Genomic DNA, 16,041 nt, shown 5'->3' on the forward strand with positions numbered 1-16,041 from the left:
TTAGATTGATATTACTAAAATCAATTTTGAAGCATTTTCGCTAATATGCTTATAAAAAATAGCAATACTTGAAATTATATATTGTATACAAAATGTTTTTTGTACCTTATTCCTTAAGTATCAAGTGTCTATGACAAGCTGTGTACCTTTTACCTTACCTAAGTACCAATTTTTACTAACATATTTTACCTAACCTAAAAAAAATCTAGTACCTTTCCCAACACTGGCTATTAAACGTTATACGGACATCTTAAATTTGTTTCATTGAAATTGCAGTTCACTTAACTGCCGTTCAGTAATTGTATTAGCTACCGTAGATTTTGTTCAGTGCACGGTTAAGTTCTGGCTCCAGCTTAACTGCCAGGCTACCAGCTGCCGTAATGTGGCACAGCGGATCCCGACTCGACTGCCATCCCGCTGCTTTTGGCCACCAGTCGGCACTCACATGACGTGGCCACCGTTTGTTAGCATTACCGGTATTTACAATATATATTTTAATATTTTCGGGGCCCCGCACTCTCAGTCAGCCATCTCCAGGTCCAATCCAGTCATATTGGGGGATGGTGTGTGTGTGTTACTGTGCCAAATTGTTTATGAAAAATTGCGTATGACGACGCCGCTGTTGGCCCATAAATCAAGCCTCCTTGGCCGAGGATTTGGGCCAACAGCTCGACGGTGGCTCCGCTTGGTAATTACAATGTAGCCGCCTGTGAATTTAACGATGTGGGTGTTTTGGGCTGGCGGAAACACAAGAACCCCAGCCACTGCCCCGAAGGAAAGGGTTTTCCTTTGGTCAGTTCGGTCGGTCAGCGGGCTGCTGGCCGTGCGTTTGGGGGCGGCATGTTAACAAAAGTGTGAGCCAAGTGGAAAATAACATTAAAAAGAGCCATAACAATAACTAACAAAGACACCAAAAGCAAATGGCAATGCCGAATGGCTGGCTAACTGGCAGAAAGGCCAGCACACAGACGGTCCTTCCCCGCTCTTCACTCGCTTTCCACTCGCTTTCCACTCGCTTTCCCGACTCGACCAGGAGCAGGCCGACAAAAATTAAATGGCGCGAGAAAATTGCATGGTCGGTGCGGTGCAAAGAGAGAAAAGCCGGTTTACATAATTGCCCAGAGCCAGAAGAAACACTTGGATAAAAGTAGTCAACTCAAAAATACAAAATGTACGCCCATTATTCAAATACCAGAATGGGTTCCTATACAAACACTTCTTAACTTGAGACTATATGGAATAATTTTGATTTTGACCTTTAAACAAGTGTAATAATATTTTATATAATTTTTTTTTAACATTTTCATTTCTGTTTTAGTTGGACGGGATTGAGGCTTAAGCAAAATTAAAACAATTCATTTTCTACAGTTTTGTATACAACATCGTAATGTGACTTTTACCAAACTGAAATTTCCTAGAATGTTTTAGGATATATCGATAAATAGATTAAAATATATGTAAATTTTAAAATATTTCTTGAATCTAAGAGGTATTTTTCCCAGTGCAGACTCAGCAGGATAGATGCATGAGCCGGAGGCTGAGGCCCAGAGTGAAAAGCAATCATTGCTACAACGTTCATGTGCATGTGGGCCCTTGCTGCCCCTCTATAACATTTAACTATTTCCTGAAATATATACTCTTTGTCTTGGCCTGCTCTGCGGTGGCATAGTTTTGGCTGCTCCTTTGCTTTAGTTGGGCAGTAAGTCACTTCCACAGAAGGCAGAAGAGCAATGGTCCGGGTGATGTGATAGTAAAGGTTATTTTGGGCGAGCGATCATAACACAAATAATCACCAGAGGCCCCACTTTAATGAGTGTAGGCAACCCTAGCACACGGCCAGCCCAAAAGTATGCATCGCAGTCAAAAAATATCCAAATTAATTTTAAGCCCCGCCAAACATTCAATATACGCAAAATTGGTATTAGGCCTTGCATACTTTGAGGTTCAATTGGAAATTAAAACGCTAATAAACTGGTTTAATTGCATCCGAATAAAATAAAAATTAATTCGCTGGCAAATGTTCGTTTGTCCTCCACAAAATATTTCAATGCTCATTGCGATATTTTAAGCACCTAGAAAATTTATTATCCCCCCTCTGACACACGTAGGAACAGATGAAGACATAGTGGCTTCTTCATTGACTTTATATTTTTTGCCGAATTCTTAGAGTTATTGATTGTTACACTAGGCTGCAATTAGATGGACTTACATATAGGTACTTAGTAAGCTTAAAATTGACATTTTGTTTTTAGTTTACTAGCCACTTAGTTAACTAGTTTATATGTTTATTTAATTTGATTCTTATAAAATTGTTATCTATAGAATTCGCATGAGTGTAGATTTCTATATATAATCGGAGCCGAAGACAGAAATTTAATTTAAGAAAACAACTACCTACATAAGAAATTGGTTTAATTTCTTATTTAGTTAAAAGTTCCAACTCTTGCAAATAAAAAGATAAAAGATTTAACTTTTCAATTACTGGGCTTAGAATTTTCCGAATTTAGAAGCGTTTAAAAAATGGAGTAGGCAAAACTTAATTCAAGGTTAAATGTACCGATTAGTTACAATTTGCTTATGCAGAAATCTAAAGTTATTTAAAAGTAAGAGTCCCCTACTGTCCCTCCCCAAAAATGAAAACACAAAACCCTGGTACGCTTTAGCTATTTACTACTGAGGCCTAGGGTGTTCTGAAAATCGGTAATAGGTGGCTAAGACTAACTGGGCCTACAGCTACTGGGACTCAGCAGCTGTGGCACTTGACCAGGCCCACCTCGTCGCAGTTCATGCACTTGAGGGCCACGAACTCGGCGGTGAAGTGGTTGCGGTGCACGGACTTCTTGGAGCCGTTGCAGGAGGGGCAGGGCAGCAGGCGGTAGCCGCCGCAGGTCTGGCAGGTGAAGGTGCTGGACATGGACTTGTAGGGCTTGAGCAGCTGCCGCAGCTCGCCGGACTCGTTCAGCCGCTCCACAGTCTCGGCGTCCCCGATGTGCTGACCCTCGACGTAGAGCTGCGGCACCCGCACCTGGCCGCACTGCATCCGCTGGCGCATCTCCGCCTGGTACTCCACGCTCATGAAGACGTCCCGCTCCTCGAACTTCACCAGCAGGGTGCGCAGGATCTGCTTCACGTTGGCACATTTCGTGTAGGTCTCCCGGATGATGCCCATGCTGGTCGTGTAGAGCACCACCTTGCCGAGGTCTTTCTCCTTGAAATTCTGCGGGGAAAAACGGGGGGAGGAGCGGCAAGAGCAGATCAGAGATTAGTTCGAGTTATGGTTCTGGTTTGGCGGCGGGCTGAAATGCTGAACTGCTGAAAAGCAGGCCACCGAAAACTGGAAATTGGCGCACCATTCGCCACAGAGCGCGGATTTCGAAGTCTGTCATGGTCAGGCAAGAATGGCAATGCCAAATTGGGTCTCTACCGGCTGAGGATGAAGGCCAACCGCAGACAAAGGCGATGCGGAAGACGCTATGCAGGCGTATCACTGAATCAATAGAGACTTTAGCATTCGAAACACTACTTTATGGACCACTATACGGGTGACTAACTGTTGATTTCAATTTTATATTTCATGTTTTATGCATTCGGATCAAAGCAACAGATGACTTTACGCTTATAAAGCTTGTTTTTACTTTGGTTGGCCAATGCAAATGCAATGGTTTTTAGACACTAGCATACTATTTACATATTCGAATGCAAGTTTACTATTTATCATTGTATGTCTTATGAAATATTTTAACCTGCCTACATTTCGTAATCAGCAATAAACAATGGGTTGGATTTGAAATACCATTTTAACCGGATTAGTTAACAATATATTTTTAAATAAATCATTTGAAACTTGACTTAATGGCATCCATTTTAACTGAGATTGGGAAGTGCATTCATTGTTCCCAAACTGTTATAGCAGTACTTGAAGCTAGAACCAGGTCTTGGCCATAAACCCACAAGGGGAGTTGGAATTCGGGTGCTGAAAACTGGTTGGAAATTGAAACTCGATCTGCGGCTGGTGGAAAACCTCGGCCACTCTCTGCCGGGGCCTTCAGTTCATTAGCTCGCAGCCCGGAGTCACGTAACCGGACAACTCTGCATGTCACTCAAAATCCTATTAATCAATACAATTAAGCAATAATAGGAAAACTGCTAGGCAATCGACAATCGACAACCGCCAGCAACCAGAGTCGGACTGCGATGGCGGCACAATGGAAACCTGGAATGTTTTCCCGACAATTTATGATCTCTTATTTTGTAAGGCCGAACCGGTTCGCAACCGGGGGATCGCTCATTTCATTTGACAATTAACATTTCCGTTAGTTGGCCAACTTTGGTGGCGTCTGCTTTGGCTAATGAACCAAGCCGAACCGAACGAAACCGAACCGAACCAATGCGATCTAATCCCGGTTCCCCCACCTGCAACACTTCTCAGGTATCAATGAACCGTGCAGTTGCACTTCGTACACAGAAAGAAAATGTTGAAAAGCTCCCCATCTATAAATTTAGATTATTCATAACGAAAAATGTTTATCGAGTTGTTAAAATAATTATAAACGACGGCTTAAAAAATGTACATACATTTTTTAAAAGAAAGTACAACCAGATTTTAAAATCTAATTGCAATTTTTTTCTACATTTTAAATGTCTTGCTAAGCAAAACATTTAATATGTAGTAAAAATTGCTATTCCCTTGAAATTTTAAATTGAAGCCAAATGAAAAGTGAAAATAAAATATTGATGTTTATGCGCACTATTTCTTTTAGGAAAAACTTTAAAAATAGTTTTAATAACAATTAAATGTTTTAAATCAGTTAGTGAAGACTTGTATAGTCAAAGCGATAACTGTTACTATACCTGATTTAAAATGTGATTTTTGAAAGCAGGATTATTATGGTTTTGCGTTTGATTAGGAAACAATACTACTGCAGTCTGCATTGTGGGGTAGTAAATGATTTGTTATTCTCCGTGTAGTGAATTGAAAAACCTCTTCAAACCGGTGAGACAAGAATTTGCATGGCAATAGAAAGACAAAAAATTAATAAGCTGGCGGAGGCAGGGAAATGGAAAATGCACCGCCACTGAGACACAGCATTCCGAAGGAGATGTAGCAGCTGCAAGTGCCGTTGTCAACGACAAGCGACCAAAGCGAGAAAAACATTTCACGACAAAACTAAAGAGAAAAAGTTCAAAGCCACGCAGCACGAACCAAATCGACAAATAAACAAGCTGGCAAACAGACAACCATCCAGCGAGCTGCGGTCAAATGGAAAGTCAACTTCAGCTCTAAGTGAACGTTGCCGAGCTGTTTTTCCAACTCAATTCCAGCGATTGTCTTTGGCGAAATGAAAAGCCCCGGAGCCCCGTCTTATTAGCCGCCGGGAGGTGGTCTCTCATCTGTCAGTGGTTCAATGTCAGTTCGCGCTGATAATTTGCATTGCCGAAAACATAAACACAGCGGCAATTAACAATTACCACACGTGACTTGCACGGTTGACCTCGGCGCGACTTTTGTCACAGCAGCAACATCAGCAGCAATATCAGCAGCAATATCAGCATCAAAGCGAGCAGCAACAACAGCAGCAGCAGCAGCAGCAGCAACAGCATCGCGAGCAGCAGCAACATTATCGGCGCAGCAGCAACTGCTACATATAAGTGGACAAAAGAGAAAGCAGGTCACTTGTATGGCCAAGAGCCAGCGCCGGAGTGATTGGCAATCGAAGAGTTGGGCAACAGCGCCGAGATGGAGGCTAATGCCGAGCCAGCCGATATTGCTGATGCTTCTCGAAGGTGACAAAGTGAGCTGTCTGTTTTCCGAACTGCTGATTTGTGGCCAGCCATCGGAAATTCGGTGAACGCTCTAATTATGGCTTAAGCCATAAGGCAATGCGCCGAAAAGGGCCAAGACAACGCCGACCCGCCTATTCACTTTCGATTTTTACTGCTCTGCATACCGGCTGCATTGTAATTAGCAGCATCTCACTTTCCTCATTGTGGCTCTTTGAATTGTGGCTCCTCCTTCTTCGAGTCTCACATTTGCATGCGGGCCGCTATAAAGCCATAAACATTTCTATTCAGTTAGCATCCACTTAAGTTATGCTGATCCGCCGTTGTTTCTAGTCCGACGAGCGAGCTAAGCTATCATTCCATCAATTCGTCAGGTTCAGAAAGTGAAAAGCGCGAGAGTCGCGGGCCGAGACGCAAAACAAAACAATTAATGTGATCTCAAATCTGCTCATTAAATTAGATAAAGGGAAACCTCGAAGCGGGGCAACTAATAAAAGCTAAAAAGCATAAAAAACAATATCATACCTGGCCCAGAAAGATTTCCACTCCCGTCACGGTTGACAAAGGCAAGACGGGAGGAAAGCGTTTAGGCAGGCGGAAAAGCGATTGAGTGATAATCCATCAAACGGGGACAGGTTTCCCGTCTTAGACGGCGATCGGTGTGGAAAGACTCGAAATCAATCACAACTATTTCGAAACACTAATGTTGGCTACGAGTTGAAAAGGGGGATTCCTAATGACGGCAATTTGCGATATTAAGATACCAAAATTGTTTGATTTCTGAAAAAAACTCCGAGGCTAGAAAGCAATCCCATAATAATAAATCAACATCAGGCAAATGCATCAGCATAAGTATAAACAAAGTCGAAATGGCGGCAATAAATTTTTAAACAGTAATTAAAAGCTTAAAACTACATGATACCAAGTTAGCAGAAACTAGAAAGCATAAATTAGGCAGCGCACCTTACCCCGATTTGTGAAATGTTTTAATACATAAGAAGATTTGCTAATTTATTTGAAATAAATACATGGAAATAAGGTCTTTAAATCAATCGATTTGTCAAGAGTTTTCGAGAAGTATTTGCTAATAAATTCCGAATACTTGGAAGTGAAAATGCTAAATCAAAATACTAGAAAGCTCTTCAGGCCAGTCATCATAAATCAGCGAGGAGATATTGATTTACCAACTGAATTAATTAGCCCCACAATCAAAGATTGCTCTATGCAAAACTAGTTCCGAGAACCCGCCTCTGGAAAAAAGAAGCCATTGGATTGCAAAGGCCACTTTTACGATGACAATTTCACTCAGCTCCATTGTCTTGCCTGTTATTTTATTTGTTTTCCAGCTCCCCGACTGCCCGACATTAACTGCGATTAGTCGTGTCAATCCCAATCTTCGCGCACCCAAACTACATGTCTCTGGGAACGAAAAGCGAGATACAAGCCCGAACTCAGATATCTGGCGTAAGCCAAGCGCTATCTGGGCAAGTTGTAAACGCGCGCTAAGCGCATACAAAGCGACATCGCCGGAGACAAAATAAGCCACTTAACGGTTTCCATTATAATTGAAGAAGAAACCGACGAAGACGCTGAAAGCGCAGCTCGCTTCTTGGACAGGGGGAAAACCACGAGCAGTCCATTAGATTACGGCCAAAACGAAATACAAAATACGAAAAACGAAATGTGAAAGATATATTGAACACGCCACAGCCCGTACATCGGCCGTCGCAATTGTTGGCCAGCAGCACTTTCTCCCAGCCACCGCATGATATGCAGACAATTGGCAAGATGCTCGCGCGCACCGCGCCAATTGCATAATTTGGGCGAGCAGGTGACTCAACGCCACTGGAGGCCGACGCCCAGCAGCGTGGGAACTGAGCAATAACCATCAATAACTGAATATTCATATTCGAAATCCTAATAAAAGGCAAACAAAAAATTTCCCAAATACTGCTTTAAAAAACAATTTTTAATTTAAAAGCCAGTTTTGAAAATAAAAGCTACTATCTTGATATATTTTTCCAGCACTATAAAATCTGCATATGAATAAATTTGTTTTCTTTCTCTAAATCATTTTGCTTAAATCCTTTTTAGTAACCCTTTAAGCCTGGTCTTAAGATAGACTTATAAATTGCTTTCAAAGACATACAAATTTTCAAGGTTGTTATTATTATATTTAGTTAATAATTAATGCTTTCGCAGCACAATGAAAGCAAAGCAAATCAAGATACTCTGATAATATTAAACTGTTTAAATGAAAGCAAAGCAAATCAATATACTCTGATAATCTTAAACTGTATGCAGTGAGTTATTTGGTCATTGACTAAGTCAATTGAAGATTTTATAGAAAAAATTCAAAATTACATTAGAAATAGCTACTGACTAGATTCAAAAACAATTTGTAATTCAAAATATATTTCTTTTGTCTAAAACTATGACTCTAATAACTTAAACCTTGTGATCAAAGTTTGTAGGATATCTGTAGTCTCTATAGAATGCAGTGCGTAAAGATTTTGCATGCAATCTAAGTTCAAGATGATAATTATTAAAACCGGTAAATGTTGTATGCAACTGATTGGCAATGCCTGACCTGGGACCTGAACAGTTTTTCAATATTGTACCTATTGCAATCCCATCCCCATCTTGACCTCGGTACTCACCTTGGCATTGGGCTGCTGCTGGAGCTGCAAGAACGTGGCTATTCCATTGCGCACACGGTTCTTGACGCCCCGCACCGTTCCCTTGGCGGACCGGATGGTGGACTGCGTGGAGCTGGCCCCGCAGCGCACATCCCGATAGCCGGCGAAGAGGTCTTGTTGCTCCGTTAGGATCCCGCCTTCGGACCCCGCCCCCTCGGCACTGTCCACCTCGTCGCCGTTTCTCGAGAAGCTGCCGAAGTTCTCGTGCTCGTTTATGTGAAAGCTGTAGTATTGGTCGTCTGCATATTTGTAGTTGATGTTGCTGTTGCCGTTGCTGTTGCTGTTGGTGCGGTGTCCGCCGCCGTTGATGTTGCTGCTAACTGGCAGCGACTGCGATGCGGCCTCGATGCTGTCCAGCGACTCCTCACCGGTTTGCACAAAGTTGGCCCGCTCCACGGCGGCGCGCAGCTCCTCGATTTTCTCCTCGCTCAGCGACTCGCGGGCCAAACGAAACGGACTGGTCTTGGGTTTCTCTGCCACCACGTCCTTGACCTTCTGCTCCTCCTCCTCCTCCGCCTCCGGCTGGGAGAACTGCACCACGTACTCGGTGCCGCGGCGATCGCGAATGTCGCGGAGCAGGCTGTCGGGTAGCAGGGCTCCGAGGACCCTCAAGGACTTCTGGCGTTGCCGTTGGCCGCTGGGCTGGGAGGCGGCCTGCCGCACGTACTCCGTGCTGCTGCTGTGGACGGAGTCGCTGCCCAGGGAGGAGGGTCCACTCTCCTCGCTGTCGTCCGGCTTAGTGGGCAGCCCGGTGCTCTCCAGGTCACTGCCATTGCCGCTGTCCGCCGTCTCGCAGTGGGCCGAGTACTGCTGGAACTGATCCATGAAGCAGCCACCCGCGTTTCCGCCCTTGCTCACAGGGGGCGTGGCCAGCACCATAACTATAAATTTATTTTCTTATTTTGGAGTTCTTGGAGTAAGCCCACTTTCGGCTGGCACTGTCTCGGTTAATTAGAAAAAGAGCTGCGTTTTGGCCCAGGAAAATGCAAGCGTTCAATGACTCTGACGGCCGTTGCACCCGAAACGTCGCATGTCTTTCTGCTTCAGATCTCGTCGTTAGACTGGCCCGACTTTTTCTGGCCAAGACGATCACAGCGCTCAGCTCTCTCAGCTCTCTCTCTCTGAGCCACTTCATTTACTCATTCAGCGCTCAGCTGGGCATTCAGCAACTCCGTGGCTTTCTTTCGGCCAGGTTGCACCTTGGAAGCGCGCTATTAGATTTTGTAATTTTAGCACCCGTTGCCGGGGCTCAAATTGTTTGTCATTAGCCGGGGAAGAAGTTTCTGGCCGCCACGCGAAATTAGCAATTGGCCAACTGAGGTGCGGAGCGGCAGCAGCCGCTGCCAAAGTTGGCATGACGCCTGCGCGTGACTGTGACTGTGAAATGGCCCGATCGCTCGGCCAGATTAGCCAACGCGGAGAACCGCAAGAACACGAATTAGCGGCGACTCCAGCAGCGCCTTCTGTTCCTCAGCGCTTATTAAATAACTTTTCAATTATGGGTCCCATCAGTGGCAGAACTTGACCTACTTGACCTACTTTAAGCTAGCGGTTATTGGCCAATTGCTATTGGCAGCAGAGCTTGGGAAACTATAAATAACCCTTTACACAGTTTGGTATATGTTCAAGATTCTTTGCTGTTAAGAATCAAATCATTAGAGTAATTTACACTTTTTGTAATTTCCAAAAGATCATTATATTTTTTGAAATAAATCAAAAACGATGTATTTATTAAATTTGACATTGATTTTTGCAACTCAAACTTCTTTTTAACTGATATATTTTAAGATATAAAATCATGGGCAATTTTTTATTTTATTTTAGAAACGGTTTCAATGGATGTGTCAATTAACTTATTAAAACTTTGCACAGTTACACAATTATAGTTCTTAATGTTCGTAGAACATTTTAGTCATGACCTGTCCCAAAACGTAGCAAAACATTGAAATTAAAAACATCTTGATTAAACACAATGCCAAGGATACAACCAAATTAAATAAACCTATAATTGAAATCAAAAACATCTTGCTTAAACACAATGCCAGCGATTAAGGGCACCCGAATGTATCATAATTAATCGATTATTTCAACAAATAATTGCTAATGATATTCCGACTATCTGAACACAATACGCGTGACAATTTTCTGAATTTTTTTTATTGAATGAGTCGCAGTCATCGGCAGCTTTCCGCCGCATCTCGGACAACTTCCTGCACAGATAGCATAAGTTACTATAATTCATTCACTCGTCTGCAAAATGTGCTGGCAGCTTGCCATGAGTTGGCCAAAAAGAATCACTGCTGTGCGCATTTTTTATGCACACATTATTTGTATTTACGCCAGAATTCTGGCTGAGGATGAGCACATTATCGGCTTAGAGACGAGCGGAAAAGATACTAACTATAAAGCTGTCGCCGCACAATCTATGCAAATGCCGAGTTGCGGCTTATCTTGCGGGCTTTCCGAAATCGAGCGAATATCACGTAGCCGCAGTGTCTGCACTCCGCACTTTGGATGCTTCTAATTGACGGCTGGCGCTATCAATAGGGCGAATCCGGACAATCGAAGCATCTATCGGGCAGTGACAAATTTCGCAGAATGCCGATGGCAAGCCAAGCGTGTTTATCGCGCAATGTGATGTCTGCAGAATTTTGGCTGCGATTACAAGTATATCATCTCGTCGAAGAACTGTGGACATGACGCGTGCCATTGCCGGCATATAAAAGGCCCGAGCTCATCTCGAATTGCATTGAGTTTCGCAACTGTCTCAGAACTACAAGAACATGGCTAGGTTGCATATCTGTTTAGGCCTATTTATACAAGTGCTGCTGACATCCGCCGCCCAGGATCACAATCAAATGAGCATGCTTTGCTCCGACGACGACACTCCAGCCTGCGCCCAAAGTCGACATAATGGAATGTACTTCTTGTTCAGCAACGAGTGTGACCTTCGAAAGGCCCAGCAGGGCAACCTCATGAACGGGCCGCTATGTGAGTAAATAATATTTTAATTTGCGATTTTAAGATTGATTTAAAAAGCACAAAAATAATATAACTAGTCTAAGGTTTGACTAGCTTTCGTTTAAAGCGTTTTTGAATTACAACATATGAAAACTTTAATTGGCTTCAAAGAAGACAATTATCAAAACAATAAGAATAACTACAAATAAGATTAAATAAAATACATTACTGATACATGATTGTTTAAGCTTATTTTACACACCTTTTCTTATTATTGATTTTCTTTATAGATGATGTGACCCTGCGCTACTGTTTTCCCAGCTGCGAGTTCGAATGCAGCTCAAGATACCAGCCAGTCTGTGGAGTCAATTCGCAGTCAGGGGAACGCAAGACCTTCAAAAGCCGCTGCGAAATGATGCGTTCCGCCTGTCTGTCTCAATCGGATTGGCTGGTGCACCAATGGGGAGTATGTCCTAAGGCCAACACGGTGCCCCAGAGTAGCGAGAAGCCACCTGTGCCTGTTCCCTGCACCAGGATCTATCGCCCTGTGTGCGCCATGTACGCGGGTGTCAAGTCCACCTTTTCCAACGAGTGCCTGGTAAATGCCGAGAACATCAAGACCCAGAGAAGTGAGTAGTCTTTATTTGCATCGTACTTTATTTAGAAGATGCCACAGAAACAAATTGGCTGCCAAGAGCCGACTTGACCCACTTTTGTTTAAACGTACCCCATATCGCCGTCCCCTTTGTTATGAAATGCGATTGCGATCGACTATAACTTCCTGTGTTTTTTTTCCTGCGCACAGATTGGCGCATCGTTTCCGAGGGCCTTTGTGGCGAGGACAGCACCAAGATGAAGCACAGCCGCAAGGAGAAGCCAAAGGCCAAGCCCAAGCTGGATGCGGAGCGCACGAAGCGGAGCCACGAAGGCAGAAGGTTGTTCACTCAGGCGGAAGACTTCCAGATACCGGAGGACGCCGTGGAGATCTACGCCCCCTCCACCTTCCACACGCAATTCATCAGCCACACGGGCGCCATGGAGAAGAGCTACTCGCTGCCCGCCAGGAAGCCCTACGTGGTGTTTCCCCCGAAACCGAAGGTGCGACGGCCCCAGGGAACTGCGAAGAGCCCCGTGAAGTCGTGCGTTTTCGGCAATGGGTCCGTTTGCGGAAACTTTAAGGGACAGACCCGCACCTTTACCAATGTCTGCGAACTGATGGAGTATAGCCAAAAAGTGGGAAACGGTAAGCTTTTCAGGGGCACTATTGACCGAATTGACTAAGTTTGACCAAAAACTGCAATTCGACTGCCACATTAGCTCAACTGTTAACAATTACTAAATCAATTCGTTATTTAATTCCCTTGTCTGCCCTAACTTGGTATATATATAAGTCATAATTTACCCAACAAAGATAAACATGGGATCAAATTGTAAAGCGCTCAGTCGGCCTACCCATCTAAATCAAAAAAATTTTATTAATACCATTTTTATTCCCAATCTTGTCAGAGCTGATATTGATACTGATAGTCCAAAGAATTAGCAAGCCGCTTAACTTTATAATATGCATTATATGCCAAAATGCGATTCCCCTTAACTTTCCATATATTCATTACATTTGAACTCTTTTGTTAAAACTAAGCTTTCTGTGTTCCATTTATACATGTCTCCCTCCTTTACTTTTTAAATTGATCTACTTTGCGAACTCGTTTTTTCCAAGCATAAAACTTTTAAGCCATTCGATTTCTGTACTATCTTCGTATAGTTTTATAATTAAGTAAAAAGGTTGTTCAAACATATCCTAATTATCATTGCACCCACTACAGCATGGACTGTTTCCCACAATGGCGTCTGTCATCGCTGTGAGAAGCCCTGCCCCGCAGTCTATAAGCCAATTTGTGCCACTCGCAATGGCATCGAACACACAATCATCAACGAGTGTTATCTGGAGAGAGTGCGCTGCAAGCACCCCAACAGCAGTAAGTTTAGGCCTTCTTATTAAGTATAAAGAGTAAAGTATAACACACTCTATCCTGCAGTTTGGAAGTTATCTCATAAGGGTGAATGCCTGAAGCCCAGTAAAGTGACAACTGAGGGAAGTCTTATACTGCCACGTGTTGTGTTTAGGATAAGTAAAAAGATCACAACCGAAACACAGCACAACATACCTAGAAAAACTCTACTGAAGACTACAACCACTGAGGCTCCAACTTTCAAGGCCACTTCCCCTTCCCTAGAAGTTAATAATCGCAAAATACGCAAAATAGAGCTGGCTAAAGCGGGATTTTCGGGTTTCGGTGGATCAAGTGGTTCCAAGCACATGCACACTGATGAAAACTCTTCCTGGTCCATCAGTGACAACTGGCTGGTACGGAAAACTCTCGACAATGTCAAGGCCTTTTTTGGCAAAAAGCCTACGTCTTACTGGACTGTTCCAGCGAAAGGAGCAAGCACTTACAGTACATCAACGAGCACAACCACAGCAGCATCGCCACCGAAACTGCCAGCCATTTTGAGCTCGGCGTCCACAGAGCTACTAAATTTGGATGTTGCAAATGCAGTCAGTGTCTATGAGCCTGAATTGCTGTCTTTGGGGACCACTAAAGAGGTAACCTCAACCACACCTGTTCCAAGCACCACTCAGCCGCCCAGCAGTACACAGCATTCGAGCACGGAATTACCCACCACCAGTTCGGAGACTGCCTCTTCGAATGTGGAAACGGCAAGTGAAGAATCCACCACCGAGTCCGAGGAGACAAGTCATCCGCCAACCACCAGCATTGACTCCAGCACCACTGCGGCACCGCCATCTTCGACCACTAAAACCGAGGAGTTGAATAGCCAAACCACTGGCAGCGAGTCGCCCACCACAGTGGCCTCCAGCGAGCTGCCAACTTCAACCGTGAACGCGGACTACGCGGCGGATGAGTCATTTTCAGAGTCCAGTGGTCAGACCTCCATCTACGGGCTCGACAAGAACTCTCTGATTATGCGTTTGTTACGAGCTAGAAGTAAGCAAAACGTGCTCATTTAGTTGTCTTAAGCTCTGTTAAAAACTATTCCTAAGTTGTTAAATACATTCCATTCCTATTACGTTTTTTAAGAATACATCAAACTGTGTTTTTTCTAAGATTTATTTTAAAGGAGAGATGGCTTATAAAAACCTTTCCTACATTTTTCTAGTTTAGAAGAATGAATCACATTCGGAACCATTTAGCTAAATGTTTAATGAGATTTACGGATCTTCATTATTGATGAACACTTTGAGCAATAATAAAGAATGGCTTTTGATTAACTTAGCTATTAAGTTCGTTTTTGACTAGGCTAAAAGTTTTCTTTTTAGATAATAATCAATCGGAAAGTGCAGTATAGTAAACAATTTATTTGTTTAATTTTATTTTCGAACAACCGTTATTAAATAGTTACATTAATATAACATGTATTCTACATGTGTGGTTTGACGCCCTCTTGCGGTAGGTCAAGGAAGCAAATTTAAGGTGGCAACGCTTGGCTTTGCTGTTTTCAATAGTGAACGTAAGATGGCGCCAGTACTGCATGTAAAAAAGGAGTAAAGGTAATAATACCATTCAACATACAAATTGTACTAATGTGGGAATTTACTGAGTTAATTTAAAAATCATGTTGTTTTGACTCTATAAGGAATATATAATATAATATATTTCTACATATATGTTTAGACCCCGCGTGCACATGTAAACAGTTTATGTTCACATAGTTAAATTAGTTTCCAAAAACATTATCATCAATATATATTTACAATAGTAGTAAGAGTAATGAAATTAATCAATTAACTCCTGTTGAAGGAGAGTTGGCTTATTAGCTGAACACAGCAAGGGATAAATCAATTGATGAATAATAACAAATAATATATAATAAAACTGCTGAAGAAGATTATCCTCTGTCACAAATATATATTTCAGAAAATATAACATGGAAGAACAGTAGACAGGTGAGTTTTTAAAGCCTCTCGTGCTTCAGAAAGAAACTCTTCAGGATATCTTAGTTCTTCTCCTTCATTTGCATACATATTATATAGGATTCGTCCCTTAAAACCATTCGAAATCTTTTAATTCTTCACCGTTAATTTAGCTTTAAAGTTTTGCCAAACGTAGTTTGTAAAAAAAAATTAGTACTCAAGTATAGGTAAAAGTTTTTTTGTAAGAACCATGCTCACAATAGTGGGGTATTTAAAACAAACACTTCTGACGTCAAACAAAAACACTACTTAACGAGGTAAAATAATCGTCACGATCGCTCTTTCAACATATAAAATATCTGATATCAAATTGTGTGACGAAAATGAATAAGCAAGGGTTTTATAGTTTCAGTCAGAAGTTTGCACGCATACGATTATAGCCTAAGATTTTTTAGATCGTCACGATTTCAGATTTCGGACCACTTTTGGAACAGGCTGTTGGATTGTACAGTTTTGTCAATTTTAAAATGTATCTTTACTATATCCAATTTGATATAGAATACAATTCGCTGGAACAAGAGGACTTATACATTTTTCTTATAGCTGCAACGGTATATGAACTTCAGCTTACCGAAACTTTTTAATTTATTTTTTTGAAGGAGAAAG

The 16,041-nt window shown here is 42.5% G+C and overlaps 2 protein-coding genes across 2 annotated transcripts; one reads left to right on the plus strand and one right to left on the minus strand.

Annotated features, from left to right (window-relative positions):
• Nucleotides 1-2,128: 2,128 nt before the first annotated feature.
• Nucleotides 2,129-9,529, minus strand: LOC108148375 (glutaredoxin domain-containing cysteine-rich protein CG31559). Its single transcript, XM_017275400.1, has 2 exons — nt 8,442-9,529; nt 2,129-3,217 (listed from the first exon to the last, which is right to left on the minus strand). The coding sequence occupies exons 1-2, from the start codon at nt 9,357-9,359 to the stop codon at nt 2,744-2,746; spliced, it is 1,392 nt and encodes a 463-aa protein (XP_017130889.1). The 5' UTR covers nt 9,360-9,529; the 3' UTR covers nt 2,129-2,743.
• Nucleotides 9,530-11,263: 1,734 nt separating this feature from the next.
• On the plus strand, nt 11,264-14,472 carry LOC108148191. The gene is made up of 5 exons (XM_017275097.1): nt 11,264-11,471; nt 11,732-12,070; nt 12,247-12,684; nt 13,265-13,417; nt 13,478-14,472. The coding sequence occupies exons 1-5, from the start codon at nt 11,264-11,266 to the stop codon at nt 14,470-14,472; spliced, it is 2,133 nt and encodes a 710-aa protein (XP_017130586.1).
• Nucleotides 14,473-16,041: the final 1,569 nt, after the last annotated feature.

This window comes from Drosophila elegans, unplaced genomic scaffold (genome assembly GCF_018152505.1).
Source record: "Drosophila elegans isolate 14027-0461.03 unplaced genomic scaffold, ASM1815250v1 contig_476, whole genome shotgun sequence".
NCBI classification, from domain to species: Eukaryota; Metazoa; Arthropoda; class Insecta; order Diptera; family Drosophilidae; genus Drosophila; species Drosophila elegans.